This window comes from Sprattus sprattus (assembly GCF_963457725.1).
Source record: "Sprattus sprattus genome assembly, chromosome: 13".
Taxonomy (NCBI): Eukaryota; Metazoa; Chordata; class Actinopteri; order Clupeiformes; family Clupeidae; genus Sprattus; species Sprattus sprattus.
In genome coordinates, this window is record NC_137911.1 from 27,068,129 (window position 1) to 27,083,128 (window position 15,000).

General features: G+C 47.1%; 1 protein-coding gene across 1 annotated transcript in view; it reads right to left on the reverse strand.

The window, feature by feature from the left end:
* The window catches only part of mdga1 (MAM domain containing glycosylphosphatidylinositol anchor 1), a gene marked incomplete at its 3' end in the record, with an annotated part of 246,681 nt that overhangs the window by 160,032 nt on the left and 71,649 nt on the right, over positions 1-15,000 (reverse strand). The window contains 1 exon segment of the mRNA XM_080849904.1: positions 4,663-4,837. Within this exon segment, the coding sequence (XP_080706030.1) occupies positions 4,663-4,837 (175 nt within the window).

A 15,000-nucleotide genomic window follows, 5' to 3' on the forward strand; every position in this document is an offset into this window, starting at 1 on the left:
ATGGCTGATGGGTAAATGTCGGAGAACGTGAGTATGAGGGAGTGAGAGAGGAGTGATGTGTTTCTCTGGCACTGTGTACATACATAAGTCTGCAAGTCTTTCTTAAAAAAATGTCCAGACAAACAGGACCCCAACGCGCAGTGTACATGATCCATTATAAAAAAGATTCTGCAGCCTTTATCACGAGATATCAGACCTCTGAATGTTAGAATGGCCCATTCAATTCCATGGAACTTTCTAGAGCATTCTGTGGAGTTACATAACAATGAGACAAGAGAAGGCAGCTACTATGCTGAGATTCTTGGGCACCCTGCAGTGGGTAAAGCCATCGAAGAATTATCGATGGAAACGTCTAGAAGCTGTCAGTGAGATGAGATTCCTCGCCCACTGCCTAGCACTCTCCGCAATCCTTCCCTCGGCATCTTCAAAGTTGGGACTGCAGATTTCAACTCTCCTTTTAGAACATGTTTTTTCCCATTCTGTATTTCTCTGTCGGCCTCTCCCTCACTTTTTTCCCTGCCGTTCCCACCAAGGCATTCTGGGCTTTGATGTTAACTGGGCCTGTCTCTCATTCTCTCTCTCTCTCTCTCTCCATCCCTCTCTCTCTCTCTCTCTCTCTCTCCCTCCTTCTGCGTGTCAGGGGGAGGTTAAACATGTGTAAAAAGCGTTGAAAGGGAGTCAAACGAATGGCAGCGTAGGGCAGAGCCGCCCAGCCAGGAAAAGGCACAGCCAAGTCAAGAAATCTGGCTCATAACAAGCCCACCATTTAACAGATGGGATTGAGCAGGGAAGAGAGAGCTCTGTGTGTGTGTGTGTCTGTGTGTGTGTGTGTGTGTGTGTGTGTGTGTGTGTGTGTATGTGTACGTGTGTGTGTGTGTGTGTGTGTGTGTGTGTGTGGTGTGTGGGCGTGTGTGTGTGTGTTTGTTTGTTTGTTTGTGTGAAAGTAACTGTGTGTGTGTGTATGTGTGTGTGTGTGCGTACGGTGCTTGTGTGTGTGTGTGTGTGTGTGTGTGAGTAAACTTGTTTATTAGTAACTGGGGGAGGTACACGATGCAGGACATGACAAGCGTGAAGAAACATTTTGTTTTGGATCTCAAAGGCGGCCTGTGCTTTTCACCGCCTCACAATAGAGCCAATGGCCACCGCACCTTCACCACTCCCACCCCCCCCCCCCCCTTCTCACTTTACCTCCCTCTCTCTTCCTGTCTATTCACAACCCCCCCCCGCCTCCGCCCCGCCTCTGTAATAGATGTACGTACAGAGAGAGATTGGCGAAGGGGTTGGGAACGGGAACGGGAGTGGGGGGTTTTGGTTTGCTCCGACCGACTCTAATTGCCGGCGCTACGGTGCCAAAGTCACCCAAAGAGCATGCCTGCTCCGGTGGGGTGAAATTGAACAAGCATCAGCCGTCAGGAACGGTTACCTTCAAGCGCACAGCCCGACCCACTGTTTACCCGGCCCGCAATTACCCACAAGCCCCAGCGGACGAAAGGGGAGACTAACACAATCAGCAGAGGGGCAATGGTTAAGGTGGTGGGGGGGGTTGGTTGTGGTGGTGGTGGAGGGGGTGATGGTTGCGGTGGTGGTGTTGGTGGGGGTGGGGGTGGTGTGGTTGGCCCACACATACCCCTTTGTCCCACCTTCCTGCCTTCCTAATGCTATCGAACAAAGAGGCGACTTCGACTTGAAACAGGATTAATGGACGGGAATCAATGCAAGAGGGTTTCCCCGGCACACTCAGACATCAAGGGCAAAGCTGCAATACATTCACGAAGGCCACCACATCTACCTACTCTGAGGTGAAAGTAAACATCCGTCAAAGCAAAGCAAAGCTCTCCGTCAGTGCCGGATGAAAACACTCGCGGAACCTATCAATTCGTTCCACCAAATGCAACCAATCTGCAAAAATCAATCCCGTCAATGCAGGAAGTCTATCCAATTGAAACAAGATGGATGCTGTGCCAATCTCCCCTACGAGGGAGATGAATGATAGACTCCACAAATTGAAAGAATAGATTTGAACGTCATGGTGGATGTGGTATATTCACAGGTAGAGATGAATTATCAATAAATAACCTGGGTAATTAGCATGAGTAATTGCTGATGGTTGACAAAGCACTCTCTCACGGCGGCCATTTCATTGTGGCTCAGACAGCGTGTGCAGTTTCACCTCTCTGCCTTCAGTATGTATGGGCAGGACTGCGACTGCTGCCCTGAGCGTGGAGCCTGAGAGCTGGATTGATGGCGGCGGCGGCGTGGCTCTAACGAGATGTTATGGATCTGAGAGAACGGGCCGATCCCGCCCGCCGCGACAGATGTTCCTGCTCTAATGAATCTGTATCAGCTGTCAGTCATGGCTGCTAAACACGGCAAACAAAACACCAGGTAGCTTTCCACACGGAGCAATCTCTCTCTCTCTCTCTCTCTCTTTCTCTCTTTCTCTGTCTCTCCTCTCTCTCTCTTTCCTCTCTCTCTTCTCTCCTCTCTCTCTTTCTCTCCTCTCTCTCTCTCTCTCTCTCTCTTTCTCTCACTCGCTCATTCTCTCCTCTCTCTCTCTCTTTCTCTCTCTCCTCTCTCCATTTCTCTCTCCTCTCTCTCTCTCCTCTCTCTCTTTCTCTCCTCTCTCTCTCTCTCTCTCTCTCTTTCTCTCACTCGCTCATTCTCTCCTCTCTCTCTCTCTTTCTCTCACTCGCTCATTCTCTCCTATCTCTCTCTCTCTTTCTCTCACTCACTCTCTCACTCGCTCATTCTTTCCTCTCTCTCTCTCTCTCTGTCTCTCCTCTCTCTCTCTCTTTCCACTCTCTCTCTCTCTCTCTATTTCTCTCTCCTCTCTCTCTCTCTCTCTGTCTCTCCTGTCTCTCCTCTCTCTCTCTCCTCTCTCTCGCTCTCTCTTTCCACTCTCTCTCTCTTTCTATCTCTCTCTCTCTCTCTCCTCCTCTCTCTCTCTCTCTCTTTCTCTCTCTCTCTCCTCTCTCTTTCTTTCTCTCTCACTCTTTTTCTCTCTCTCCTCTCTCTCTCTCTTTATCGCCTGCCTGTTTGAGTGCATCACTACCTACAGTGCATCCCCCTCCCCCTCTCCCAGGTGATATGCAGTGATATATTCACACCGCAAAAACTCAACTGGACAGGAAACGTGTTGACACGTCGCAAGGTGTGTGTGTGTGTGTGTGTGTGTGCGTGTGTGTGTGTGTGTGTGTGTGTGGGAGAAATGTACCATGCGCCATGTGAATTGAGCCAGAACATTGTGTGTGTGGAGTGTGAAGGGAAGATGGTGTGACTGAACAGAGGCTGGAGGAAGATTTCAGACGATGAAGCAAATCACTGAGGCTCTCTTCTCCTCACTGCTCACTGGCACAAAAGAACCTCATCTTAAAAAGAAGCAGAAATCTCTCCATGTGCTGTATATTGTGCTGTTACAAGAGCACCATTTCTTAAAAGTTCAGTAAAAAAAAAAAAAAAAAAACACCTTGGTTCTTGTTAAAGTGGGGCTGACTGTATTGGGTATGAAGGGCACATTAAGTGAGAAGGGGGAAAATGGCAGATATGTCTGTAAGGTTAGTGAGGAAGTGTGTAGCAGGTCTGGGGGTATGGCTTCAGGGTGAGGGGGCAGAGAGTAAAGAACAGGGAGATGGGCACTGCCGTGTGTCTCTGGTATGGCAGGTGGAGGGTGGTGGAGGAGGAGGAGGAGAGGGGGGATAGAGAGGAGGAGAGGGGTGGTGCTCCAGAGAGGAGTGATGGAGGAGGAGAAGGAGGAGGAGGAGGAGGAGGAGGAGGAGGAGGAGAGGGGTGGTGCTCCAGAGAGGGAAGATGGAGGAGGAGAGGGGTGGTGCTCCAGAGAGGGAAGATGGAGGAGGAGAGGGGTGGTTGCTCCAGAGAGGGGTGATGGAGGAGGAAGAGGAGGAGGAGGAGGAGGAGGAGGAGAGGGGTGGTGCTCCAGAGAGGGAAGATGGAGGAGGAGAGGGGTGGTGCTCCAGAGAGGGGTGATGTGAGGAGGAGGAGGAGGAGGAGGAGGAGGAGAGGGGTGGTGCTCCAGAGAGGGGTGATGTAGGAGGAGGAGGAGGAGGAGGAGGAGGAGGAGGAGGAGGAGGAGAGGGGTGGTGCTCCAGAGAGGGGTGTCCAGGGCTGGGCTGACACCTCTGGCCTGACCCCTGGCTCAGCGGGACAGTGGGACAGCAGCGGGGGGCGACTCTACGCTAGAGGGGTCTCCCCACACCTGAGGGGTTCCCCACACCTGAGAAGGCCTTCTGGGCCGACACTCTCATGCTTGATCCTCCCACTCCACACATCCAGACTCTCCAGGAGTATCAGCCCCGCAAATACCCCCACCTCGGAACATTCAAGAACATTACTTAGTTTCCCATAGATAGGCCTTGTAGTTTTAGTAGTTCTCATCAACCTATTGTATATATATATATTTAAAACACTGATATTTAGACAACTAAACTGTTGTCTGTACTTTACTTTAAGTACATACTCTTCCTTTACCCAACCTCTATGCCTACAACAATCAACCAGTATACCTTAATCCCTAACGATACTCCCGGAGAGCTCATTCCTTTTTTTCGTGCTTTCTTTTTTCTTTGTCGTGATGCCGTGCTATCCTGCCCTGCGGTTGGAATGAGGCAAGTGGGAAGTGGGTGGATCTCTTTCCCTGTCACTTACACTGCACGTCTACACGGATGGACTTGATGGCAGCCACCCCGATGCCATTCTCCGCCTTGCAGTAGTAGCGGCCGCCCTGCATGCGGGTGATGTTCGTGATGCGCAGCGTCTCGTTGAAGATGAACGTCTCCTGGAACTTGTCCGAGGCGCTGCCGGCCGTCTTGGTCCACCGCACCTGAGGGCGAGGAGGAGACAGACGTTCATGTTAGTTGAACCACAATGACAATCTACAGCCACCCTCATCACATCCATAATCAGAATCAGAATCAGAATCAGAATCATGTTTATTGGCCAAGTACATTTTCATATACAAGGAATTTGTTCTGGGTTTAGTTGCTCTCAATGTACTTCAACTGAAAAAACACAGTACAACACAACAGTTTAGGATCAATTAAATAAATATAATATATAATATAATAATAAAATAAAATAATTCGTCAACTGTTCATTAGAGTGACGGAAAGGGGGAAAAAACTGTTCCTGTGTCTGGTGGTTATGGTGTGCAGAGATCTAAAGAGCCTGCCAGAGGGCAAAATGCTTTACATTTACGAGGATATAAAGTATAAGGGCCTGTGTTTTAGACAGGTTTTTTAAAAATCTGTAAGGGGGAAGAAAAAAAGGGGGGAAAAAATGATAATGTTTTCAAAAGAAAAAGAGAGAAAGTCACAAGTGTATGAATTTAAAATGTCATGAAACATTACTGCATGATACATATTGCACTTGAATTTGTGGGGGAAAAAGTGAAACATCTTCAGACATCACCTTTAACCTTTATATCTGCGCTATTCAGTTGACCCTCTTAACCTTTCAACTGTCCACTCTCACGTAGGTCACACTGAAACCCCTTGGAACCGAACAAATCAATTATCGGAAAAAAGAACGTTCCCCATGGTCCTACGCACAGGCAGAGAAGATCATCAGTCTTTCCCCGATTGCCAAAGTCATCTGTGAGTGGGAGCGGGAGGCAAGGCACGGCACGGCACACATGTTTATCTCCAGGGGTCACCCCTGCCAGAGGCGTCGGCTGGCTGGGCAAGCGTCACGAGCGGCTTGACGCGAGTTACACGGTAGGAAGGTTTAGGACGCGATCCGCGACGGATTAGCGAATTAGCCGAACCTGAGTCTACACGACTCCGTATTTATTCAGCTGTGTTTGCTTGAGGATTTGGGAGACAGCTGGCTGGCATTGATCCGATAGGGAAGGTGAGGCGCTAATCACTGCATGGCAATGGCCACCGACTCCACTCCATAAAGGCACTATCAGCAGGATCAACACGCAACATCATCTACGCACTTAACTTAGATGACTTAGAGGAGGTATATGCTGGTGTGTGTGTGTGTGTGTGTTCATGTGTGTATGGATGCGTGCGTGTCTATGGTTGTATGTGTGAGTGGGTGCGTGTGTATGTGGTGTGTATGTGTGTGTGTGCGTTTTTGTGTGTGTGTGATTGTGTTTATGTGTGTCTATGTTTGTATGTACGTATGTGTCTGGGTGCGTGTGTGTGTGGGGGGTGTGTCTTCTCTGCTCATATAGTCTGTATAGTTTTTAATCAGAATCTCTCAATCCAAAACAGTCATGAGTTACACTGATATCATCCATGTTTGTTTCTCTTCATCCAGCACTTTGCATATACCATGAAATACCCTATACAACAAGTTTGAGTTAAAACCAATTGTTTTGATTTGTTATTCCCTAGTCGTACACTTTCATAACTGAAATGCAGTAGTAGATTTCTACCACAGAAGATTATTCACAGTTAGAAACCCATGGCAGCTTCTGGAGTAATAGATGTGTTATAAATACGTTATAATGTTGTTATACTGCTGTTATACTGGCAGCTGCTTCCTCCCGTCACAGTTCAGAGGTCAGTTAGGTGACTCGGTAGATGATCATGGCATTGCTCATGACATTATGGATGGTAAATGAAGAGCCATATATAATCATATTTATACTCTATTTAGATTTAGTGATTTAAGCGTGTCTCTGCCAGTGGAAAGCTCTGCCGAATACAACAACCAAGGCTACAGCAGGGACCAGCAGGAGAAACACAGAGGTTTTCTTTGCTCTCTCGAAGCACAGTCTGAAGAAAAACAAGAATTATGTGCAATGAGAGATGGCAGAGGGAGGAGAGAGAGAGTAAGAGAAAGGGACAGAGAGAGAGAAAGAGAGAAAAAGAGAGAGTGAGAGATATATAGAGAGAGAAAGATACAGAGCAAACAGATAAAAGGCTGCAGTGTCTGGTGTCATCTGCTTCTGTGTAAATATTATTCCCAGCAATCTCTGCGGATGAACCTCTTACACTCTCTCTCTCTCTCTCTTTCATTCCTTCACTCCATCCGTCCGTCCCTCTCTTTCTCGCTTTCTATATTTTCAATCCCGTTTTTTATTTTCTCCTCACACTTCATTCACACTCGCAGGGAAAGAAAGCGAGCAAGCTCCACTTCAACTGGCCTCATCAGAATTTTTGGTTCTGATCTCCCTGTCGGATCTGTATGAGTCGACTCCACTTCACTGTGGGGGAAACAACCCACGAAATCTGTGTGTGTGTGTGTGTGTGTGTGCGCGTGTGTGTGTGTGTGTGTGTCTGTGTGTGTGTGTGTGTCTGTGTGTGTGTGTGTGTGTGTGTGTGTGTGTGTGTGTGTGTGTGTGTGTGTGTGTGTGTGCGTGTGTGTGTGTGCAGAGAGGCATGGGGGGAGGAGGGACGTGCATCTCGTGCTGCTGCTTTCATCGTGCCAACTATAAAGCCCAACCGGCCCACAAAAGCAGCCCAGCACCCCCAGAGAAGTGTTGCACACACACACACACACACACACACACACACACACACACACACAGCCCAGCACCCCCAGAGAAGTGTTGCAAAGGGCTCAGACAATTTGCATTCAACAGGCGCTGCCTTGCGATGGAGCCGCCGGCCGCTGGAGAATTGCCTCCACCCCTCCTCCTCCTCCTCCTCCTCCTTCTCATCCTCCTCCTCCTCCTCCTCCTATGTTTCCAGACAGCCCCCCTCTGCACGGCTAATACAATGAAGGTAATTTAACATATTGGGACACACAGCGTGTTGTCTTGTTTGCTTGTTAGATTACGACGTAAAAAAAAAGCTTCCGCGCGGCTGTCAGACTCCAAGCCTAAATGGGATCCAGCAGGAAAGATGCAGTGGCACTGATCACAGTAAAAAAAAAAAAGGCAAAAAGACGCTTGATGGGAAAATATAATGTGTTAACAATATAATAACCGCTCTAATTACAGCAATATTTTCCCTGGAAGGGAATTGTTGGAGTAAAACAACAGTCCTGCGTGCCAGCTACATTATCTCGCTAACCCACCCCACAACACCCACTGTCGCCATATGCTAACACAATCAGAGCTGCGAAAATGACCTCCTATCTAAGGATGGGATCACATAAACTGTATTGAGCTGGGGGAAGTGAGCGCTCGTTATGCTTATCAGTTATGGATCACTGCCATCTCGGGCAAAGGCACAGCACAACTTCAGAGCGAAAACAAGACAAAGTTTCACTGCACAGGCAGATAGAGAGAGAGAGAGAGGGGTGGAGGATGGAGAGAGGGGGGGGGGATGGAGAGAGAGAGAAAAAGAGGGAGAGAGAGAAAAAGAGGGAGAGAGAGAGAGAGATAGATAACTAAAGATGAAGAGAGAGAGACAAAGATAAAGAGACATAGACAAAACAAGAATGAGCAAGAGAAAAAGTAAATAAAAACTTCGAGGATGGACAACAATGGTAGCGAAAACAATGAAGAAATAGGTGCTAAAAAGTGACTGATGACCTCTGTCAGGGTTGGGACCTTAACAAGCCGCCTACTGGGCCGAGGGTGTGTTGAGCTTTTAGTGTCTCTGTCCATCATGTCCAGCAGGGGGTTTCAATCAGAGCGGTGTGTTATGGGGGAGCCTGACCTCCACAAACGCTCCTGGAGCAAACATGGAGGGCCCCAGTTCCCCTGCACATCCCTCTCAGCTGTCTGGGCTCCAGCTCCCTGGACAGCGGCCGCACAGGAGGACAGGAGCAGACGAGCGTGTGTGTGTATGTACGTGTGTGTGTGTGTGTGTGTGTGTGTGTGTATGTGTGTGTGTCTGGTCTCCAGCTCTCTGGACAGCGGCGGCACCGAAGGATGGGAGCAGACGAGCGTGTGGTCGCGGACCACTGCACCTTGTGCAGGAACAGAGACATCGGTGTCCCTGACAAAGACCCTGAAAGAGAGCCCATGGACCCTCTTTCCCTCTGTCTTTCGCCCTCTCTCTGACTTTATCTTCTTTTAACTCCCTTTGTTTCTCCCACTCCCACCTTTTCAGTCTGTCCTTGTCTCACTTTCTCTTTTCCATTATCGGTCTCTCTCTGTTTCCCTCTCTCTCTTTGTCTCTCTCACTCCCTTTCCCTCCCTCTCTCTATCTTTATCTCTCTCTGTCACTCCCTTTCCCTCCCTCTCTCTATCTTTATCTCTCTCTATCACTCCCTTTCTCTCCCTCTCTCTATCTCTATCTCTCTATCTCTCTAACACTCCCTTTCCCTCCCTCTCTCTATCTTTATCTCTCTATCTCTCTAACACTCCCTTTCCCTCCCTCTCTCTATCTTTATCTCTCTATCTCTATCTCTCTATCACTCCCTTTCCCTCCCTCTCTCTATCTTTATCTCTCTCTCTCTCTCTCTCACTCCCTTTCCCTCCCTCTCTCTATCTCTATCTCTCTATCTCTCTATCTCTCTCTCTCTCACTCCCTTTCCCTCCATCTCTCTATCTCTTTCTCTCTCTGTCTGCCACCCTCCCCTCCTCTCCTCTTCTCCAATCTCTCTCTCTCCTTAGCCCTGGCCACCGCTGGGGAGAGGCAGCCTGTGTCGCAGTGACATGGAGCGATAAGTCACTGTCAGCGCGCTCCCACTGAGGAGCGGGGCGTTCGGAGGGGCGATCGGAACCCATGAAATCTGTGTGTGTGTGTGTGTGTGTGTGTGTGTGTGTGTGTGTATGTGTGTGTGTGTGTGTGTGTGTGTGTGTGTGTGTGTGTGTTCGTGTGTGTGTGTGTGTGTGTGTGTGTGTGTGTGTGTGGGTTTGTGTGTGTGGGCGTTTGGCGGGGTGTTCGGCGGGGCGTTTGGCGGGGTGCTGGCGGAGCAGCGCTGGGCTGGGGCTGGGGCTGGGCTGGGGGAGAGTGACAGACACGCGGCCACATTCCCAGGGCACAGATCTGAGGTCTTCTCCCTGAGTCACTGCCAGGCTGCTGAGGAGAGGAGACGCGTCCTGACACACACTGTGCCAGGTCTTCACATGGAGCGGATTCACTGACAGTTGATTCTCTCGCACACACACACACACACACACACGCACATACACACACACACACACACACAAGCACAAACACACATGCACACAAACACACACACGTACATAACCACACATGCACATACACCAATGCACATACATACACACACACACACACACACACACACACACACACGCACACGCACACGCACATACACACACACACGCTCTTACCCAAACACACGAGCACGCACACACACACACACACACACGCATGCACATACACATGACAAATACACAAACACACACACACACAAACACGTACATACGCACATACACACAGAAGGTCACCACTGAAACGGCGACCAGTGGCAATATGAATGGGAGTTACACACAGAGAAACAGCATGCCTCCTTAGAGGGTCCTATGGCTAATCATAATAACTCAAACACATGGGAGAGTGTGTGTACAAACATGCATACACCCACCCACCCACACACACACACACACACACACACACACACACACACATACAGCAATATAATATGAACACATAAACACGCTCTCTCTACTCACAAACACACACCGAAATGATACGAAAAAAAATAAATGCCAAACTATCGCAAATGAACACATCTATTATTTTGCCTTTCCTTAGCTGCCGCAGGGGACAGCCTGAAATAGATGACACCACACTGCCATGGGCACACGTTTTAGGTCAGGCAGCAGGCACAGGTACTAGTGAGTCAAGGGCATACGTGTTCCCCATGTCAGCGAATCAGCACAGACCTCACAAGGGGGTTTGGGGACTCCAAACAAAATAAACACACACACACTGTTAAATGTATCCTTTAGTAACCTCCTAGAAATAATTAATTGTTTGCTTTTCGACGCCGAGAGCCTTTTCGACAGCTCTCACAATTAACTAAGACGGCACTTTGTCACTAACATTTAGTACTGACTAGTTCAGAAAATCATGTCATACTCCAAAACTCCTTCTTAAGTGTGTTTTAGTCGAGATACGAACAGGATCCCAGGTCTCTCACGAGTTCACCTATTCGTATTCTCTTTCTATCGTGAAAGAGAAGGAAAACATACCTTGTCTCACTGCTGCCAGGGTTTCTGTTTCAGAGGAGTCCCGGTCTCTTACGGGTGACTCGTTCCAAAAACAGGATGCTGGTTCCTAGCAGATGTACTAAGGTACGGCGTGCAGCAAGTGCGGGGGGAGTTACCCCCCCATTGAAGGAGTCAGAATCGGGTTTGTGGTATAAATTAGTACCTCAAAGATTTATTGTCGACTAGCTCCAGCAAAAAATAAGCTCAAAAGACACAAAGCTCACAGCGTCTCCCCTTTTTATCCCCAGTCTACTTCCTCCCAAGTCACAACCCTCTCCTTTTTTGGTAATACATTCTAAACTTTGTTAGACTTGCTCAGTACCTTTTTTCTCTATGTCATACTTTAACAAACACGTGTTCATTATCTGCACCAACATCATGTGTTTGCCTCCAACTGACCTGACCACACATTTCCTGACACTCAGGGCCCCAAATGACACTTCCCTTTTTTGTCTGCCTTGCACACTTCTAAAGACACTCAAAATTATAACAGCACTTAAACACATACATTGTTCTACATAAGGTATTCACTTGAAAACCTCTTTTCAACAGTATGTAAGCATAGTTCACTATTAAAGCAGTTTTTCAGCAAGCATAGATTATATAGGTTTGTTAAACATGACTCAAGCAATTTCAGTAAGCATGCATTTGTTAAATGATAATCAGTATATGTATCAATCTTGTGGCTGGCGTGTTCACATTTCTACGATTCATTCAACATCCTCCTCTTGAACCGACCAGCCACCAGCCCCATTGGCACCCGTCCTCTCCACACGACCACCAAGGAGTTCTCCAGACCGCGATTCTTTGCCAGCACATCTTTCTCCAGAATAAAAGTCCATTTGCCTGCAGACACAGTCTCTCTTTCGGACCAGTATGACTCATCCCACCCCAATCATTATTCTTGAGGACTAAAGCGTCTTTATTTTCAGCAAGAAAACCATCTTTTAATTTCATTAGAAATAACATGCAGTCATATTTATATAGGCTACATATATATCAATTTCATTCATCAATTTCATATATCATTTTCATGTGAGATTTCAGAACTCACAGGCCACTTCGTACAGTTTCCCCGGGGCTTTCTTTGTCTTGTTTTTTATTTCTTGCCCCCACCAGTTTGCATGCAGAGCAGAGCCTAAGCCACCACATGACCTAAATCCTACTATCTTTATCAAACTGTTTATCATCGGTTCTTGGTCGGCCTCCCCAGTCCCAATCAGGTTTCAATATGCTTCAATGCTCTGAAACCAATTCAGGATGGGAGATCGGTTTTTTGCCCCCAACTCTCTTTCTATCGAGTAGGCATAGCACATGCCCCAATCTCTTCATCATTAGGTATAGTAACACTAAATGTAGTACCATAATCAGTAGCTGACGGCTCTTCTTTGGTTATATCATGCGCAACATGCAGCGGGGACTCCGGAGAGTAAAGCGACGAGGCTTTGCTTGTTTTTTTGTCCACAGCAGCTCCCCTCTCCCGCTTGTCTCTCGGATTGGCCCCTCCCGCAAAATTTGCTTCAGTTACTTGTTTTACATCTCGCTCTCAATCTCATAGCGGCCTATCAAACTGGGCTGCGCCCTCTGAACGCATTAATGGCTCCGGCTGAATTATCATTGACCCCTGTGCAAATGGGGCCCTGACTCCTAGCCGGGCTTTTATGTCTAACAGGAGTTGGCGTTCCAGGTCTCATCGGCCTCGAAGAAGGTAAACTATGTTGCAAAAATTCGTTTTTACTCGAACGTTTTATTCGTTTTATTCGTTTGAACGTTTTTATTCGTTTTATTCGTTTCGCAGCAAGGGCTTGTAGTAGGTATTGTTCCTCGATTGGCTTTTGTACTAGGAATCTTATCTCTATATTTTCGCATAAGGCTCCCCATGGGATAGCCGTAGCTACTTCTGGCTACTTCTGTGTAAAACTGTTTATCGTCGGTTCTCTCGGAAGCGGCTGCCGGAATGGGTTCCGGACTATTTCTAGGAGTAGGCATAGCATATGCCCCAATCTCATCATCATTAGGTATAGTAACAGTTAACTCAGTACCATAATCAGTAGCTGACGGCTCATCCCTGTTTATATCAGACGCAACATGCAGCGGGGACTCCGGAGAGTAAAGCGAGGAGGCTCTGCTTGGATTTCCGTCCACAGCAGCTTGCCTCTCCCGCTTGCCTCTCGGATTGGCCCCTCCCGCAAAATTTGCTTCAGTCACTTGGTTCGCAAAGAACAACAGCTTGAAAAGTGTAACAAGACCAAAAAACAAAAACTAAAAAAAGAAATACTAAAAAACAACGCAGCTAAATTAATTCATTAAACTTATTCAAATGGATTCATTAAACTTTTTAAAATGAATATTAAAAGTATTAAACTTAAAACTCAAAACCTTAACTCAATTAATCTATCTATCCAATGCAATCTAAACAAATGCAAGGCTTGTACTTTGTTACCTAAGTTTCCTCTGGCAATCCAGAGGCTGCTTTTTCCAATTAGAACCGATTCCTCCACACTCGCTGACACACTGTGTTATTAGCTGTCACTAATAACCATTTTCCCCTCGACAAACACACAGGAGTTAGATTTGACATGATGATATGACATGATTTCCCTTTTTCTTACAACAACGCAATGCATTTTTGGAATGTGATCCATTATCCATTCTCACTGTCTTTGGGTTTTTGTTAGTTGAATACAAAGCCCTCCTTCCTGGAGGACCTTGCCCGTGGCTGTCCTGCTGGGATACACTTTAGTATCGCCACCTGCATTAGCAGCACACACTAAAAAGCACTAACCATAGATTTTTTTTTTATCCTCCAATAGGACCAGAAATCAGATGGGTTCGTGCACCTGGACTACTTATCCCGATTATTAGAAATTACCCTGGTATCTAACAATCATTAGAGTAAATAGCCCCACGTCAGAGAGAAGCGCACTTTATTAATACACGAATGATCAATTCGGTATCCCTCAAAAGTGCCTTTTTTAAACCTTTAAACACGGGCTCCAGATTTACCACGTATTCAAGATTCTCTCTTCTCTACAGTTGTACGTCTGAATTTCCTATCTGGTGGTAAGTCAGACTCCCATCCTAGGAACGGAAATCAGCATGAGTTCGTGCTCACGGAATATTAATGTCTATCGTTAGAAATTTACCCCGGTATCTAACAGACTTTAATACGCCGACACGTTGGGCGCCATGTTAAATGTATCCTTTAGTAACCTCCTAGAAATAATTAATTGTTTGCTTTTCGACGCCGAGAGCCTTTTCGACAGCTCTCACAATTAACTAAGACGGCACTTTGTCACTAACATTTAGTACTGACTAGTTCAGAAAATCATGTCATACTCCAAAACTCCTTCTTAAGTGTGTTTTAGTCGAGATACGAACAGGATCCCAGGTCTCTCACGAGTTCACCTATTCGTATTCTCTTTCTATCGTGAAAGAGAAGGAAAACATACCTTGTCTCACTGCTGCCAGGGTTTCTGTTTCAGAGGAGTCCCGGTCTCTTACGGGTGACTCGTTCCAAAAACAGGATGCTGGTTCCTAGCAGATGTACTAAGGTACGGCGTGCAGCAAGTGCGGGGGGAGTTACCCCCCCATTGAAGGAGTCAGAATCGGGTTTGTGGTATAAATTAGTACCTCAAAGATTTATTGTCGACTAGCTCCAGCAAAAAATAAGCTCAAAAGACACAAAGCTCACAGCGTCTCCCCTTTTTATCCCCAGTCTACTTCCTCCCAAGTCACAACCCTCTCCTTTTTTGGTAATACATTCTAAACTTTGTTAGACTTGCTCAGTACCTTTTTTCTCTATGTCATACTTTAACAAACACGTGTTCATTATCTGCACCAACATCATGTGTTTGCCTCCAACTGACCTGACCACACATTTCCTGACACTCAGGGCCCCAAATGACACTTCCCTTTTTTGTCTGCCTTGCACACTTCTAAAGACACTCAAAATT